Here is an 18,088-nt window from a genome sequence, read left to right as displayed (position 1 = left end):
AGATAATGATTATTGTTTTTTATTATAGGCCCAATAGTAAGTCCTGGCTATTCCTATTGGGACAACTAAGAATCAGAATTGTTCAGTTTTTAAAGAAAGCATGAAAATTGGCAACTATACACTTTCGACCGTGCTGAGCAATTTTACAATTATTGCCGGAAAACTCGATCACTAGACCGTCGTTTTACACTGTGAATTCCCAGAAAAATTCAAGCAGGGTTTTAATAGCGCAAAAAGTTTTGAAGTGGGTAAAATATGTTGCTAACCGCACTGATCCTACAGTTATATCCTCAGGTCCCAAGAACGTCGTAAAACGTCACGTTAAAAAGATTGTTCTGATATATAGGAGTTCGTAAACTAAAGCCGTAAACAAGACCTGAACTATGATGAACATCCTACAATAGGGAGGCAAATGCTAAATCACAAAAAGGTCTTCAAAACGTTGTATAACGTTACAAATCTTCAAAAGTGGTATTATTAGCGCAAGATAGTCTAGAATGGATAAAAACGAGCTTCTGATCGCACTGGTTGTCTCAATTTTGCCAGATTATTTTAGTGTTCTATTAGAGGCCATAAATCAGGATGGGAGACCTTATTTACGATAAAATGGCAACATTTTCAAAAAGGCACACTAGATTTTTTAACATTCTCTTTTTTTAAAATAGAAATCCAGACATGGACGACAAAAACTGATTAAAGAACTAAGATTCCATGTGAGAACACAGTAGATATGCCGAGAACGTTGCAAAAATTAGCTATAAAAAATTAACTGTAACGATTCACAGTGTACGAGTAAGCTATACGATGAATGAATCACTATTTTTATTAGCAATCAAACTGATTTGTACGTTTCCGCTTTTAATTTGACATTTCATTTACAAGTGGGGTTATTAGTAGTAATAGGGTTGTGGATACAAGCAGCGTGTCCAAGACTGCACCCTCTAAGGGCATCAATACTGCAACAGCCCTCTCCTTTTTTGCTCCTGCAGCCATGATGCATCCGGGTTGAATAAAACCGGTCTATATTATTATAAGTTTCCTTCACTGAGTGGATATAAGGCGGGGTTTTAGATGTATTTTAGAATTAATTAAAAAGCTTTTCAAAGAAAAGTAGAGAGCGGAAAAAAGCATACAAGGAAATGACCATGGATTGGACTGACATTTCTTCGTTAAGGTTTTGATAAATTTTCATTTCTGAAAGTAAGAAAGGTGAAAATATTTCAAGCGTATTTTGTTTTCAGTAAAGCGCAAACTGGGTTCTGGTCTTGAAAAGCCATAGGGGTTATCAGCCTTACTCGTGTTAATTTTTGCTCGTTTTGAGTTTGACTCGGCTATTTATTGTAATTTCGGTTCGGTTTTAACTTCATTTAATGAGACATAAGGGCTTGTTTACATATTTTGTTTTCAGGATCAAGCATGATCCTGAATATGATCAGAAGCATTATTTTTGAATATGCTTTCAATGCAGATCCTGTCTTTGTGTTTTCATTGAGAAGACTGGTATATGACAGACTTTTCTCGGACTAGAGAAATCAGCTTATGTTCAGTTTCCTGATTTCACATTTCCAAATCTGTTTAAAAGTTTTGCCCTGGAACCCTTCCCCTATTGGTCAATTTTACGAACTTTACGAAAAAAATTAATTTAAGTTAACTTTAATGCTCGCTCACGTAAAGGTTTACGGAAGGTTAACGAAGCAACTTTACGAACTTTACGAACGCCGTCCTTTATGGTCAAGGAGCTTGTTCATGCAAAGAGAAAATGACCCATGAAGAGGCCAAAGAGTATACTCTAATATCTGGTTTTGTCTGCAGATCAGCTACCTCAACCAGCCTTGTGAATGTGGCTTGGGGTTTTCTTAGAAGAACAGCAACTATAAATTTCCTTCTGCTTTCTCATCAAATAAAAGGAAGCTACTTGGTCAGATATATTTCTCGACAATGAGGATACACAACAGGATGAAAATGAAGGTGTGATTCGATTTTCAAGTAGATTTACATCTGAGCTTGGCAGCCCATGCTAAAAAATAAAAGATGCTATCCTGGTTAACGCAATCAATTCAACTATTGCCTTCTGGAAACGATATTTGACTTAGCTACCGTGTATTGCAGTTTTAGCAAAACAAATGAGACGTTTTCAGCAAGTGCGAGTGTAGAAAGAGTTTTCAATAGTGCAGGAAAAATAGTTACTTTAAGCGTTCGCTGTTGACCCCGTATCGTGCAAACAAGCTTATAATAGGAAAACTACAGGATTTTTAACGTTTTTGAGGGAAGTCTTCGAGGTTGTTTTTCTAGCTAAGTCTCTTGAATTCCTAATACTGGCTCAATAAAGCGTAAATAACAGCAACCCCCCCCCCCTAACAAATAGGGCTGCTACAAAAAGTCTCAAAAGTTAAAGGAGATAGGTCTAAGCTGAAATTGTAAAACGGAACTGATAGCTGTCTTTGTGATGCCAATAAAAAAGTTTTTTTCTGAGTATTGAAGTGAAGGGAAAAGACCTCGGGAGATTGTCACATAGGGATAAGGGAATTTGAGAAACAGATAGCAGGTTACAAAACCAGTAAATCCAGACATGAGACATGATATAGTCATCGGATTCCCTTAGCATTCTATAAAGTAGATATGGGTGCAAGGAAATTTATTTCAATTCCGTATTTTGTCGGATCAATTCAATTCTCAAGCAGTTTAAGTCTCACCGTCGATCATTCGCATTAAAAGAAAAATATTTGAAAAAGCTAAATGTCTTGTCTTTCATTTGTCCAGGGTTTGGCTATTATAGTGAAACTGAAAAGGAACTGTGGATAAAAAGGAATTTTATTGAAAAGGAAAAAGGAATTTCGATGAGAACTGGTACGCTTTTTTTCGCAAAAATATGTTTGCTGATAATGCTAAAACTAGAGCAAACGCCGATCGTTTGGCAACATGGGACCAATTAGTTTTAGCGCGCATAATTGTGTCTGCTGCTACTGAATTAAAATGTGGCGAGGATTCAGGGACTAATACAGAGCCTTAAGATTTAGCAGTACGGTTCAAAGAAAAGAAAGCTATCTGCTCTTTTTCATTAATTTCTGTCTTGTAACCAAGTAGCTGTTTTGAAATCCATTGCTGCTAATGAATAACTTCAGTATCACATTTAAACTTATGTTTGACACTAGACAACTATAATTAGCAAATGTCCCTGCCCATTAGCTCAGAAATCCTATCAATCAAAGGTAGTTCTCAGTATACAGTTAGTAGCTTTCAAAACTTATAAAGGGAAGAGTGGGAATTACTCACCGAGTCATCTTTAGAATTCTAAAATTATATGATTTGATATTCTACTTACTTTCTTCCATTTATTGAGTTGCAGAGCAACACTACTGCTTTCGGAGCTGTTCTATTTTTTTTTTCATGGCCAGTAGCTCCAAAGTGGTAAGAGATACAAACTTGGAGTTTTTCCTCTGTGTGGGAATCGTGGAACAGTGCAGAAAAATTACATTGAAGTTTGTAAAAATTTTCAGTTGTCTTTCTGAAAAAAAAAAACTCACCAAGTCACCTTTAAAATATTAAATTCATATGATTTGCAATTTTACTTACTTTCCTTCGTTGATGGTGTTGCAGACTAACACTACTGCTTTCGGAGCTGTTCTATTTTTTTCATGGCCTGTAGCTCCAAAGTGGTAAGAGACACAAACTTGGAGTTTTTCCTCTGTGTGGGATTCGTGGAACAGTGCAGAAAAATTCATTTAAGTTTTTAAGAATTTTCAGTTGTCTTTCTAGTAAAAAAAAATTACTCACCAAGTCACCTTTAAAACATTAAATTCATATGATTTACAATTTTACTTACTTTCTTTCGTTAATTGTGTTGCAGAGTAACGCTACTGCTTTCGGAGCTGTTCTATTTTTTTCATGGCCTGTAGCTCCAAAGTGGTAAGAGATACAAACTCGGAGTTTTTCCTCTGTGTGGGAATCATGGAGCAGTGCAGGAAAATTCCAGTTAAGTTTGTAAAAATTTTCAGTACTCTTACAGAAAAAAAAGTACTCTCTAAGTCACCTTTAAAATGCTAGAATTGTATGATATACGATTCTACTTACTTTCCTCCGTTTATTGTTTTGCAGAGCAAAACTACTGCTTTCGGAGCTGTTTTTTTGTTGTTGCTTTTTTTTTCATGGCCTGTGGTAAGAGATACAAACTCGAAGTTTTTCCTCTGTATGGGAATCGTGGATCAGTAGAGGAAAGTTGGACTGAAGTTTGTAAAAAATTTCAGTTGTCATCCAGAAAAAAAAATTACTCACCAAGTCACCTTTAAAATGTTAAAATTGCATAATCTGCAATTCTACTTACTTTCTTCCGTTTGTTGTTTTTTAGAGAAACATTACTCCTTTCGGAGCTGTGTTTTTTTTTTCACGGTCTTTAGCTCTAAAGTGGTAAAAAATTGAAACTTAGAATTTTTCATCTCCATGGGAGTCGTGGAACAGAGCAGGAAAATTCAAGTGAAGTTTGTAAAAATTTTCAGTTGACTTCCAGGAAAAAAAGTTTTTTCTCATTTAAATCTTGTTGCCAAAACAAAACTACACTAGCTGGAAAAGTAAACTTCTTACTTTCCCAGCAAAATGTTTTTTTTTATGAAATTGCTTCTCAAAGAACTGAAGAACAAAATTCTGGATCTTCTCTAAATTTCTTGGAAATAATTCTGGAGAGGTCAATGTCAAATGCCAAATTCCAGCTTCTTTTCTGAAGTTTCTGACCTGATACCTCATGCATTTTAACCAAGCAATACTATGAAGAGTAGGCAAGACGACATCAATTTTCTCCTGAACGAAATTTCTTCATCCACGCAGAAATAATTTTTAAACTCGTCACAACGCATTAATTTTTTAGGTATCCTAAAACTTTTTTTTTATCAAGACAAGGTAATTTTTTCCTAGGCAGTTAGAGAGGTACCCTAAGAGATAAAAGTTTGCATAATGAAGAATGGATACTCATTAACCGCAGTAAATAATGCACAGTCTTAAACACCGGTATAAACAAAAACACTGCAGATACAGAGTTTCATGATTACTCCACACACACAGCTTATTCCAAAGTTTCTCTAATTACATATTAATTTTACAAATAATAACTTCCAATAATCATAACACATATATTTATAAACATAATATTTATAAACGCGAGATATAGCTGCATGTGTTGCTCAAGACATACGGCCCAAGGGTCACGATTGCCACAACACTCTACGGGCCTTGGCACCGAAGGTCTAGTTTACTACTAGCAATGAAGCCTATCAAACTTTTGCGTTGAAGGGTTTTCCTCCAATCACTATAAAAGAGAATACACTACGTTTTTTTTATTCTCCTTTTATTCTAGTCGTCCGACAAGCTCTGCTTCTAGTATGAAAATATGAAAACAATACAGAAATCAAAAGAACAGACCCAACTAAAATGGAATATAGAAGAACGGAGAAAAATAATAAAATGAAACAAAAGAAGATAAATAATCTAAACATACAACTTAGCTCCTCCAATCCGATCAAAGAAGGTAACTGTTATATTTGTCGTATTTTAGTAAAAGTACTCATTTCAAGGAGATATGGAAGATATACAACCCCCTTCACACCATTACCATGATTATGTTGAGGTTCGTACTGACTGGTTAACGAATAATCCTATTTAACCAAAATGTATCAAGACCAATCTCATGGCTTCATTTGCATTTTACTGATCTTGTTTTGATATTGAGCCTTATCAAGGAATTATAGGTCATTAGGATTTTTAGTCTGTAATAAAAGCTTTTGGCACCAAAAAAAAAAACAAAAACGATTTAAACAAAATAATGATTCTCTAAAGACAAAGTAGGATGTCAATGGTTTGGCAAAAAACAACAGACAACAAAGAATTCTTTCCATGTGAAATTGTCGTGTTTCCAATGAAAGCATAATAACTTGAAAATTACTTTGTTACACCTACGGCACTTAAACAAAAATTACATATGTGATTAATAATTTGTGCCTCACAGAACCAATACAAGGTATTATAGAGCATTGAATACGAAATAACTATGCAAATACATATCTACCACAAAAGCTTTATCAAAAACGCCTTTTAATTCAGAAAAATAGTCATTTTACAATATAAACGCAAATAAACAAAATGTTATCTAAATTAACACAACTTCATTTGATAACCTTCTTCAGGAAGGCAAATCCTGACTTATAAGAAATTCAATAAAGAACTATACATTTTCAGTAGGAAAATATCATTAGGATTTATGGTTTAACGATAAGATCTACTCTTAAACTTCCATTTTTAAGTAAAGATTTTAAAACCAAAAAAAGAAGATTTCTTGGTGGCCTTTGAACTGATATGGCGTCAAAGAGTAAATATACTACGCGCATAACCATAATCAGAAACATCTAAGTTTCGTCAGACCGGCATGAAGAAAAAGTAGTAGGCAGAGGGAGGGAAGATGATACAGGCTTCCCACAATTGCAGGATTTCCCCCATTTTTACTTAATCATAAGACCCCCCCACAAAAAAATTAAAAAAACAGGTGTAGGGCAACAAAGCATTTAAAAAAAAACTCAGATCGAATTTAAATTAAATGATACTTCACAATAGTTTGTTTTGTTTGTTTTTTTTTCTGTGGAACATAACTATAGCCGAAACTTGTTTGGTCAATCCAAAACTGAAACTTCGCACATTTTGTTTTACAAATTCAACTAAATTCATGTTTGGACTGACTTGAAGCAAATCAGCAAGATAGGGGATTAGATTTGTTATTGATATTTTGTAATTGATGTCTGAACCTTCTGACATTGTAATCCAATTTAACGTCAGGATTCTATCGTTTAAAGAACACACTCTCAGTCTCAAACGCCCAACGGTGTGAAAAAAGGTTTCTAAGTATTATTTTAGAACGATCAGTATCGTCCTGAGGATTCAGGACGATACTTACGTTCCTGATTCGTTTTTCCGAGAGAAATGGTCCCTGGTGCGTTTTTTTCAGAGATTATCGCATCAAAGCCACGAACTAAGTTATTATTAAAAATGCGTCATTTGAACGGATATTTATGATTTAGTGGCTTTCTTTTAAATAAAAATCTTTGCATTAATCCTGAAATATGCGAAACTGATGAATGGACACGGGATCTTTCACTGTTAAAAACTAGGCAGATAATCATGGCAGGGGGAAGCTAAGTTGTCCTCTTCATGGGGGGTGATTCAAATGGCAACATCAATATACTTTTAAATGTTTGGATTTTAAATGTATAATGAAGAATATTTTGTCCTACAAATTAAGAAATGCTCCAACCAAATGATGCAGACACTTGAATTTTACCTCAAAAATGCCTGAAGATTAATGGTAGATAATGATGAGTAGTTCTGAAAATTCAATAAAACATGTTTCTAAAATGCCTTTTGAATCAGCATCTAAAAAGTCTTTATTACACAATGTCCTTGACTTTATCGTTGTTGTTTTTTTTTTATCTCACCTTACACCTAAACGTACTGTCAAGTTTTGGAACTGCTATCTGGCCACAGTGACATTGAGTATGTGCAGGCCTTGCAAAATTCAGTTACAAATATTTGTAAACGGTTAGTCCAGATTGAATAAGAATAAGGTTTATACAACGCTAATATTTATTAACATTTTCACTTTAATTGTTCCATTTTCTTTATTAGTAGCTTACATCTAGACAACTATTATAAATGTTTAGCGTCGGATAGTGTCATTGACAGATATCCAGATCAAAGATGACTTATCAGATGACAGATGATTTTCTTTTTTTTTGTCCAACTTCTATTTCACTTCACCATCTTTTTACACACTATGAGTGTTTCAGTAGGGAGTAATCCTTAAATTGACTTATTTCCCAGCAAATCCTCTCCAAAGGCTTGCAACTCCGGCAGCTGCACTGGTCACAAAGCTCGCAGCAACATGTATACTACTTTGACCGGGAAGAACGTATGGTCCAATCGAAGGTAATGCAGCTGTGACCTATAAGGAAATCATAAACAGAGGTCTTTCATAAAGAAACACAAGAAAAATAACTTGTGTATGACTTGAAGCAACACCAATTGCATTTTCAGTAAGAAGAAGATGATGGTCAGCCATTAAGAAGAAGTTTTATGTACATAAAAATTGGATATTATCAATAAGAATCGGCATCTGCAAAAAATAAATTTTATAAAACATCAGAAAAAGAAACTGTTTCTCTTGATCACAAGGATATCGGATAGATCTTAATTTTTGAAGAGAACTAAATGCAGCCTTTTCCACCTTTTACAATTTCACAGCCACGGCCTAAGTCATCGAGGCAAATCTTAGTCACTTGTACTGCATTTAAGAAGGCACCAATCGACAAAGCAGAGTCTATGCTATACAGAATCGTATTATCACACATTGATTGATGCTAGTCAATCACTGTGAGACCGCCTCACAGTCATTAAGTTTTTTGGCAATTTTGTGGTTTAGATCAAGATTAAAACTGAGCCAGAAACTCACTTATTCTTAAAGTTCACGTAACACAAGGAAAAAATGGGTATACAAAGAATTATTGTCCTTATTTTCACCCTTATTAGAAGAAATGTATTATATTTTTAAAAAAAAGTAGGACCATACTACTTTTAACAAGAAAAAATGTGGTTTAGAAGTAAAATCAAAGTTTGAAAAGCTTAAATGAACATTTCATCTATGAACATTTTAGACCCTCATTCCGTTTTTTGCTTTTCTAAATTACCATGTCAATTTGATCAATTATTGGTACCCTTGTCACATTGCTCCCCCCCCCCACCATGATTTTTCTGTAGATCCGCCTTTGAACTGGGAAGCATTGTATATTGACAAACCATATCTTTATCAGGAGAAAGGTCTTATTGGCGAAACAATCGAAGCTGTAGAATAAAAATCAAAACTTATTGTAGTTACCAGTTGCGCCAGCTCTAAAATTCGGTTTTATGACCAATCTTCTATAAATCGTTTCTATAAGTAATTAAATTTATTTAATACTTAAACGAGTTGATCCATCCTGCCTGATGCCAATGGACATTCTTAAGACTTTATTTTGTTGTCTTATTCCACTATGCTAACGATGTTTAGTTAGGTCCAGTCCCAACGTCTCTCACATCTTCTGAATCCTCTCCACGGCTCCATGTTGAACTGGGTTGAGTCAGGTTGAACGCAATTGCCAAATGTTATATCTGATGCCCTTCTTTCTGTTTCCCTGAGATGATTTCACCTTAGTACGGCTCTCCAGGTATTCCTTTGAGGCCAAAACATCCTAACATCAAGGTCAACCTATGGTCTATTTCTTACTTCAGACTTCGTGTTGGCTGCATAATGACCATTTGTGGTAAATACTGTCCTGGTTTTCTTGTTGTTGTTGTTGTTGATTGGATTGCTATGGAGATGCTCTAGCAAAATCTCAACATCAGAATCAAATTTCAGGTCTGGGTTTTCTCAATAAGCGCAGCTACTTGTTTGTCCGACCACAGTATTTGCACATTTAAAATCTCCTGAGTTTTTATGTCAGCAACATATAAAAACTAATGAAGTTTACAGGCAATAAACAAACAATTTCTTAGAGTGAATATTTTTGTGATTCAATCTATTCCAATACCTCAAGATTAGGAAAGAGTAATAATCCTACTGATATGGAAGCACAATGGGAGCCATAGTGATTGTTGAATTACTGAGGGATAACGCTCCATCCTGGTAGACGCTACACACATTACGATGGCCCTTTTAAGAAGCATCGAGTTCCTCCGAACTCCGAGGAACTTTTCTGCTACCTTTTCCCATTCCCCCTATAACCCCAATGATGTTGGATAAAAATTTAAGATAGCCGTTTCGTTCAGAAATGTTAAAAGGTCTAATAAATATGCATCTGGGGTCGACACATTGTTCTCAAATTACTGAACAGTTTTTAGTAAAAAATGCGGTTATATTTTGTTATTGTTGTCCGATCAGATTTCGTCTCTGATATGCTCGTAACCATACAGACGGTGCCAGCTAGATTTCAATGAAAACAAGAACATTTCGATGACTGGTTGCATCGGTAGAGCACCTAAAAAATTGACTTAACAAGTTTATTTTATCAGATTGGCATCGGCTTAGACTTCCAGGGAATTAAGACACAAGGGAAAATTCAATGAAGACAGAAAGTATATGAACAAATTGTATTGAATCGTGACACTCTAAATAGGTAAAAATTTCTCTTGTCTCTAGTCGGCTATCAAATTACTGCGTATGTATTCTGGGCAAAGCTAAGCCTCTAGAAGCAAATATGAAGTCCCCTTCCTCCCCCCCACACACACTCCAAGAATTTCAGCTTGAATCCCGAAGGTTTTCCGAGAATATTTCAGATATGCTGTTTCGATCACCTAGCAACGCACAGTGTCTTTTGATTTACCTCACTACTTAACCATGGAGGTTAAGTAGAAAACTTCTTGTGCAAAACCTTTAGATAAATTAGATTCATAAAATGTTTAATCACTCCTGCTCAACAAGTCCCTTTGCTCCCCCCCCCCCATACATCTACCGGATAGCTTCAACTGTATACCACAACCCCTTCCCAGCATATTGAAGATATCCTATTTTGATGACCTGGATACATACCGTGTCTTTAGACTTACCTTTGCCTCCTTCCAAAAACCAAAATTTGAGGTAAACTTGACCCCAGTACCCAGATATATTGCAGATAACCTACTTTGATAGCATCGTACCATATCATTATATTTTCTGAAACCACGCTGGCTAAGTATGACTAAAAAGGGAACTCAGGAGAACGAGGAAAAATGAGGTGAATCACAGCAAATGAAAAAAAAAATTAAATATAGTCGTGACCTCAACAGTGTTCATTGCTTATGAAAAATATTTAGACAAAAGTCCAACGATTTAAAAAAGATAAACCTTATCAACATAAATCAACATAAAACTAAACATTTTCACCGTGACTAAAGTCTTCTAGTTTATTCTTTAAGGCTTGGCTTTTTCTAGCGGTCAAACGGACTTATATTTATATTTTTGTTATTATTTTTGCACTGAGGATAGTTGTTTGAAGGGCTGGAAAGAAAAGAAAAATGCATCTTCCTCTCTTTTTTATTGGCTGTTATTGAGCACTAGGGATCGGCACCGATTATGTTTTTTTTGTGTTTTTTTTTTTGTTTTTTTTTGAAAAAACAGAAAACACAAAAACACGTAGCTGTTTTTTCATTTCTGTTTTAGTTTCTGTTCCATTTTTTTCTTACCGTTTTCCCGTTTCTGTTTTTTTTTAAGACTCATTTTTCTTCATTTTCCCTGTTTTGCTTATGTATAGCATCATATCGCATTCTTACGACTTTTATTTGATTGGGATACTTGCCATGTAGGGAGTCTACCTACTTGTCAACCTACTTTTTTCATTTTATGCTCTATTTTTTGGAGTTGCTTCCTCTTTCCCGAAGCGAACTTTCTGCAAATAACTCGAATATTCTTTGCATGCTTAGATTCTTTGGTATATATATGATTTTTTTTCATTTTGACCTTATTCGCCATAAAAAAAAAAAAAATTGATAAGCACGCACCTTTTTCGTAAGCAATCAATTCCGGCTTCAGAGATTCAGGCAATAACAACTATATGTTATAAGTATTACCGACTGATCAATGAAACTAGAGTGAAAACTCTGTATTCTTGATGGTCTCGAACCAAAACAAAAGCCAAGCACGCAAGATAAATTTTGTCAGTTCAGAAAAATTTCTATCAAGGAAAAAGAAGCTCGTAATCAGAGAAATTTAAAATGAGATAATTAATCGATTCTCTAATTAAATGATTATGGCGTTAGTCTTTAGTTCTAATTCATGAGGTGTCAAATAAGCAATTTCAATTAAATTATGAAATTCTCGCGTTCATTCAATTCCTCCTTCCTATTAATCAACCAATTTATAGGATTTATTTTCTTCTGGGAGTTGATGTGATTTTCATTATTGCTTCTCTTCTAGCCGCAGATTTCGTTTACAACTTGATGTGATAGGCCCTGTCACTTTTCTTCTAACCGTAAATTTTGTCGTCCGTTTTTTTTCCTTTGGGATTTGCTGTGACATTTGTTGCATGTCTTCTAGCCGCAGATCTTGTTTATGTTTCATTTTGTGTATTATTACCTTAGACATGTTTCAATGTATTTTGTTTTAGCTCTTTGGGTTCATTCGAAATCATCTGTGATTTTGAATGGATACAAAAACAAAAATAAATTCCCCAGCTTTTTACCAGTCGTCATATTTTTGCTTTAATAGCGTTGCCGTACAACTCAGAAACAACAGGGAATGTTCCAACGCCTATAACCTTCTGATATATCTATATTACGCATAGGTATAATCATTTCTGTATTCTTTGGTTTCAAATTTACCCCATCCTAAGAAAAATTAATTTAAAAAGAGTCCGGAGTTGTTATTTCAGGTACTGTAAGTTTTTCCTTTTCATTTCTCCTTGGACACATAACCGGATTCTAATTGGCAAATATGGTGTACCCGATAAAACATTGAAGTTGGAAAAACTTCAGAGGAAGCTCTCAGGTACTGCTCTTGGTGGGCTTTTTCCACATAATCATCTTTTTTCTTCTTTTTTTATTTCATTTCCTGTGTGTATTTAATGTTGACTTTTTCCTTTATAGTTCGTTATTTTGTGTGTGTGTGGGTTTATTTAATTTTTGGTGTTTATATAATGTAAAAAAAAATCTATAGTCATTATTTTTGTTTTTTGTATGTTTTGCATTTTTTGTGGTTATTTAATTGTTTTTACTCCACATTTTAACACTTTTTATAGCGTTTTTGTGGGTAAGAAATAAATCATCATTATTGTTGTCAAATCAAAGGGTGGCAAATCAGTCAATTGAGGCTATGACGTGAATTCAATTCCTTCTTCCTACTTATCCATAACAGACACCAAAATAGCACGATCCTTATTCCATTAAAATATTTGAAACATCTAAATTACGTATTACCATAATTATCATGTTATTCTTTAGTTTTAAGTCACATTTTTTTGCAATTCAACAAGATGTTGCTCTTTCTTCTTCCATGCCATTTTCTTCAGCAGTTCAGAATCACTTGTCATCTTTTGTAGTTTGTGCTCGTGAAATAGATACTAAAAATTAATTCCTCCATCTTGTTCAACCTTCACAGACTTATACACATTAAATTTACACGTTTCTTTATTCCATCGCAATTTTGTGCAACAAAAATGTTGCACAACAGACTTCGTTGTGCAACATTTTCGTTTGCAAATGAATGAGATTTTTGCGGTTTCTTGTTCCATGCCTTTTTAACTGTTCATAGCCATTTGTCATCTTTTGTAATGTTGCATGCACTATAGATATTAAAAATAATTACCAATATTCATTCCTAGGGAAAAAATGGTGTAATTCTTGTTTATTACATGACTCGCATGATTTTTTTTTTTCCTGCTACAAATCCAATTCTTCTTTTCTGTATATCCTCACAGACCCAAAGATAAATAAATTTATTATAAAAAGCCAAAATAAATTATTCCATTCCATGGTGGCTAAGAAATTCAGGCGTGAATTCACTTTCTCCTTCCTGTGTATCTTTACAGACACTAAAATAATGATTCTTCATTTTATGATGAAAAATCAGCAATTTTGATTGAATAAGTAATTCTAACATGAACTTAATTCCTCCCTCTCGTTCATCCTTTACAGACACAGGCGCGCTAAACTAAATTCGAGCGTAATTTTGCTTCTAACAATAACAATAGTTTTTGCTGTGCAACGATTTCCTTTCCAATTTAATGTTATTTGTGCTGTGCCTTTTTCTTTAGTTGTTCAAGGTCATTTGCCATCTTGGGTAATTTTGCATGCCTCATACATACTAATACCACTCCTGAGAAGGGTGAAATGATGTAATTTATACTCTTGAAATGCATATAAATATACTGCCCCTCACATTTTTTTTCTCTTTTTTTTGCCAAAATTAAGACTTTAAACGAATTTTCTCAAGCATTTGACTTACATAGGTCGTTTTTTCAGGCCTGAAAATCCCAGGGTTTCAATCTAAAAAGATGATGGAGCCATTTTCAAGAAAAAAAAAATTATACATACACAGTTGCTCTTATAAAGAGAGTAGAGATGAAACTAGGCTTGATATGCTACTCAACACAAGAGCTGGCCTTTTTATCCTATAATTTATGAACGAAGAAAGATTGTTTTTTTTTTCAGTTTCTCGACACTACTAGGCTGCAGATGAACTCTTCAAGTAAAAATAATAACAATATAAGCACTGCCCGCGTACCAGCAAAAATCATTAGGGCATATGAGGACACAGTTCCAGTCTTCTTGAGAGTGAAAAGATCAGGAATAAATTAATCCTGATCGACTAGAATTTTGGACTAAATGCTTCAACACTTACCCTGAATTAAGTGAAATTGCGTGCATACATCTCGCAGTGTCTGGAAAAATCGGGAAAATATCTGTTTAACAGCCGTTTTTATTAAAAAAAGTTAGTTTCTGTCTTACGATAAAAAAAAAAAAAAAAAAAAAAAAAAAAAAAAAAAAAAAAAAAAAAAAAAAAAAAAAAAAAAAAAAAAAAAAAACGGAAAAAGTAAACAGAGTTCCGTTTTTTCCTCCTATTCTGTTTCTGTTCCGTTTTTTAATTGCCGTTTTTTACTTTTCTATTTTAGCGAAAAATCGAAACGATGCCGACCCCTATTAAGCGCAGTTTTCTTTGTTCTCTTACATTTTCTCGTTTAACAGTATAATTCCAGTTACTTCGCTACTTAGACGTGACTGAATCATAATTACCAATGCTGTTCATAGTTAAAAAAAAGCTCAACTGAATTGAAAACCTAATATTTTATCCGCTTGTTCTTTTGCAAAATGAATTCGAAACTTCCTGCACACTACCTGAAGTATCAGCTGCGTCCCCCATGCTCTTCCCTAGACACTGGAGAAGTACTATTTTGATAGACTAGATACAAATACTTTCTTTAGATACACCTCTGCACTCTCTCTCTCTAACTAAGCCAAAAATTTAGGTTCAATTAACTCATCCCCCCTCTAATCACAAAAAACACCTCCAGAAAGCTTCAACTAGATCTCCGAAGCTGTCCTTGAGATATTATGGATACTCTATTTTATTAACCTTGGTAATTATCGTGTCTTTTCATTTATATCGCTAATTAATCGTGAATAGAATACAGTTCCACAGGGACTTGAAGTGTCGAAACTTTTAGGCTGATTTGCGACAAAATTTATTGCCTTCTCTGCCATCTCCCCCCAAGTAAAAATAAAAGTTCCACACGACCCCCCCCCCCCAAAAAAAAAAAACAACATTAGCTAAGAGCTCATATGGCACTTGTGACGAGGTTGGAAGAGCCAAGAGCTAAGAGCTCATATGGTATGAGCTCTAGCAAAATTATAAGAATCAACAGATTGATTTAAAAGGAAAATCAGAGACTTAATACCGTTCTCGATTTAAAATAAGAGCTCTGAGTCACGAGGTCCTTCCAAATATCAAATTCAGTTAGATCCGATCACCCACTCGTAAGTTAAAAATGTCTAAATTTTTTTAATTTTTCCTCTCCCTTCAGCCCCCCAGATGGTCGAATTGGGGAAAACGACTTTATCAAGTCAATTTGTGCAGCTCCTTGACACGTTTACCAATTTTCATCGTCCTAGCACGTCCAGAAGCACCGAACTCGCCAAAGCACTGAACCCCACCCCCTAAATCCCCCAAAGAGAGTGGATCCAGTCCAGTTACGTCAATCGTGTATCTGCGTCATTTGCTTATTCTACCCATCAAGTTTCATCCCGATCTCTCCAATCTAAGCGTTTTCCAAGATTTCCAGTTTCCCCTTCCAACTCCCCCCAACGTCAAAAGATCTGGTCGGGACTTGAAATAAGAGCTCTGAGACATGAATTCCTTCTAAATATCCAATTTCATTAATATCCGGTCACCCGTTCTTAACTTAAAAATACCTTAATTCTTCGAATTTTTTCCAAATTAACAACCCCCAGCGCACCCCTCCCCCACAGAGAACGGATCCCTTCCAATTATGTCAATCACGTATCTATAAGTTGTGCTTATTCTTACCATCAAGTTTCACCCATATCTCTCCACTCTAAGCGCTTTCCAAGATTTCTGTTCCCCCCTCCAACCTTCCATGTCCCCGGATCTGATTCAAATTGAAAGCGGAGCATCTTAGACATAAGATTCTTCTATATATCAAGTTTCATTAAGGTCCGATCACTCATTAGTAAGATACCTCGATTTTCACGCTTTCCAAGAATTCCATTTTCCCCCTCCAACTCCAACATAAAATCATTCTATATATTAAGTTTCATTAAGATCCAATCACCTATTCGTAAGATAGAAATACCCCAATTTTCACGTTTTCCAAGAATTCTGGTTTCCCCCTCCAACTCCCCCCAATGTCACCAGATCTGGTCGAGATTTTAAATGAGAGCTTTAAAACACAAGATCCTTCCAAATATCCAATTTCATTAAGATCCGATCACCCGTTCGTAAGTTATAAATACCTAATTTTTTCCAATTTTTCCGAATTACTCCCCCCCCTACCCCCCCCCCCCAGCTCCACCAAAGAGAGCGGATCCGGTCCGGTTATGTCAATCACATATCTTGGACACCACGTTTCATCCTGATCTCTCCGCTTTAAGTGTTTTCCAAGATTTCCGGTTCTCCCCTCCCCCCAATGACACTGAATCCATTCAGGATTTAAAATAAGATATCTGAGTTACTATGTCCTTCTAAATATGAAATTTCATTAGGATCTGATCACTCCTTCGTAAGTTAAAAATACCTCATTTTTCGAGTTTTTCAAAATTAACCCTACCCCCAACTCCCCCAAAGAGAGGGGATCTGTTCCGGTTATGTTAATCACGTATCTAAGACTTCTGATTATTTTTACCACCAAGTTTCGTCCCGATCCCTCCACCAGAAAGCTTCAACTTGATTCCACCCACCGTTTCCGAGATACTACAGATACATTAATTTGATAAGCCTAATGCACTTTTTGACTTGGTTCTACCTTCTACCCCAGGTTATCTGTCTTGGTTTTTCTACAATTAGCCATGGCTTGATGCTCACAAGTACTTGATGTTAATAGGCAAACTCCCTGAAATTTTGAACCCGATCCGCCAAGTCATTCCTGAGATAATGCAGATAATTTAAAAGCTCGAGTGCAGATAACATCTTCATATTTATTCAGGCAGGCGTGTCCTTTCTACAGTATATCCTTTGGGAAACTCAGGATATCTTGGCCTAATGGATGATCACTAAGAGCTCCTAGCTGATCAGACAACTAAGACTGAACATGGGCACGTTTTTTTACTAAAATATCTCAGGAAATAGTAAATAATTAATTAATTTACGTATATTCCCCATAGGACTTTCAGATGTGACGTCGGCCTTTGAAGGTTACTTACTAGACTTTTAGATCTTTCGATGTTTCTGAACAAAATGGTTATCTCACATTTTCAACCAAACATAATGAAAGCCCCAAAAGTCAAGTAGAAGAAACGGGCACGGCAGGGGCCGTAGGGTAGTGGAAAGGGTAGTGAAATTTACATTTACAATCAATTAAGCCCCATGTAAAGTTTCTGTGACCACCCCTTCTATACGAAGTACCCGGGGAAAAAAGCTTTTTGGACTTTCTCTGGCCGTTTTCTGGGCCTGTTTTAGGGGTGATCAATTTTTTTTTCTCTATCTCTCCTTCTGTATTGGGATTCCCTTAGCCAAATGCTAAGGATACAAGTTTAAGGCTCATTTAGGGCCCGGTTTTTTGGAAGGTGAGGACACTGCTCTTGAAGAAAATTTCTTCTATACTTGGTTCCTCTGAGATCTCTCACCTGCAAGTTTCGAACTAACCACGGACAAAAAGCTTTTTGGTCCATTCCTGAGCCAGATGTACTTCTTCCTCAGAACACAGTTTTGATCCTTTTCAAAAAGAGAACGATCCCTGAAATTCTTTCGTTGGTAATTTACAGTATTTACAGCCCTTGTCCCAAGGGCTGTAAATACTGAAAAAAAATAGTACATTAAAGGCATATGGCTCTTTACTTACACAGCAATAGAGTCTACCACTGAAAAGCAGGCAGTGAG

The 18,088-nt window shown here is 35.3% G+C and overlaps 1 protein-coding gene across 1 annotated transcript in view; it reads right to left on the bottom strand.

Annotated features, from left to right (window-relative positions):
- Positions 1-6,061: 6,061 nt before the first annotated feature.
- LOC136033773 (uncharacterized) overlaps positions 6,062-18,088 on the bottom strand; it is a 50,619-nt gene continuing 38,592 nt past the window's right edge. The window contains exon 9 of the mRNA XM_065714673.1: positions 6,062-7,975. Within this exon, the coding sequence (XP_065570745.1) occupies positions 7,844-7,975 (132 nt within the window). The 3' untranslated portion in view covers positions 6,062-7,843. The remainder of the gene's footprint in view (positions 7,976-18,088) is intronic.

Source organism: Artemia franciscana, chromosome 12, assembly GCF_032884065.1.
Source record: "Artemia franciscana chromosome 12, ASM3288406v1, whole genome shotgun sequence".
Lineage (NCBI taxonomy): Eukaryota > Metazoa > Arthropoda > Branchiopoda > Anostraca > Artemiidae > Artemia > Artemia franciscana.
This window is presented reverse-complemented; position numbering and strand designations above follow the sequence as displayed.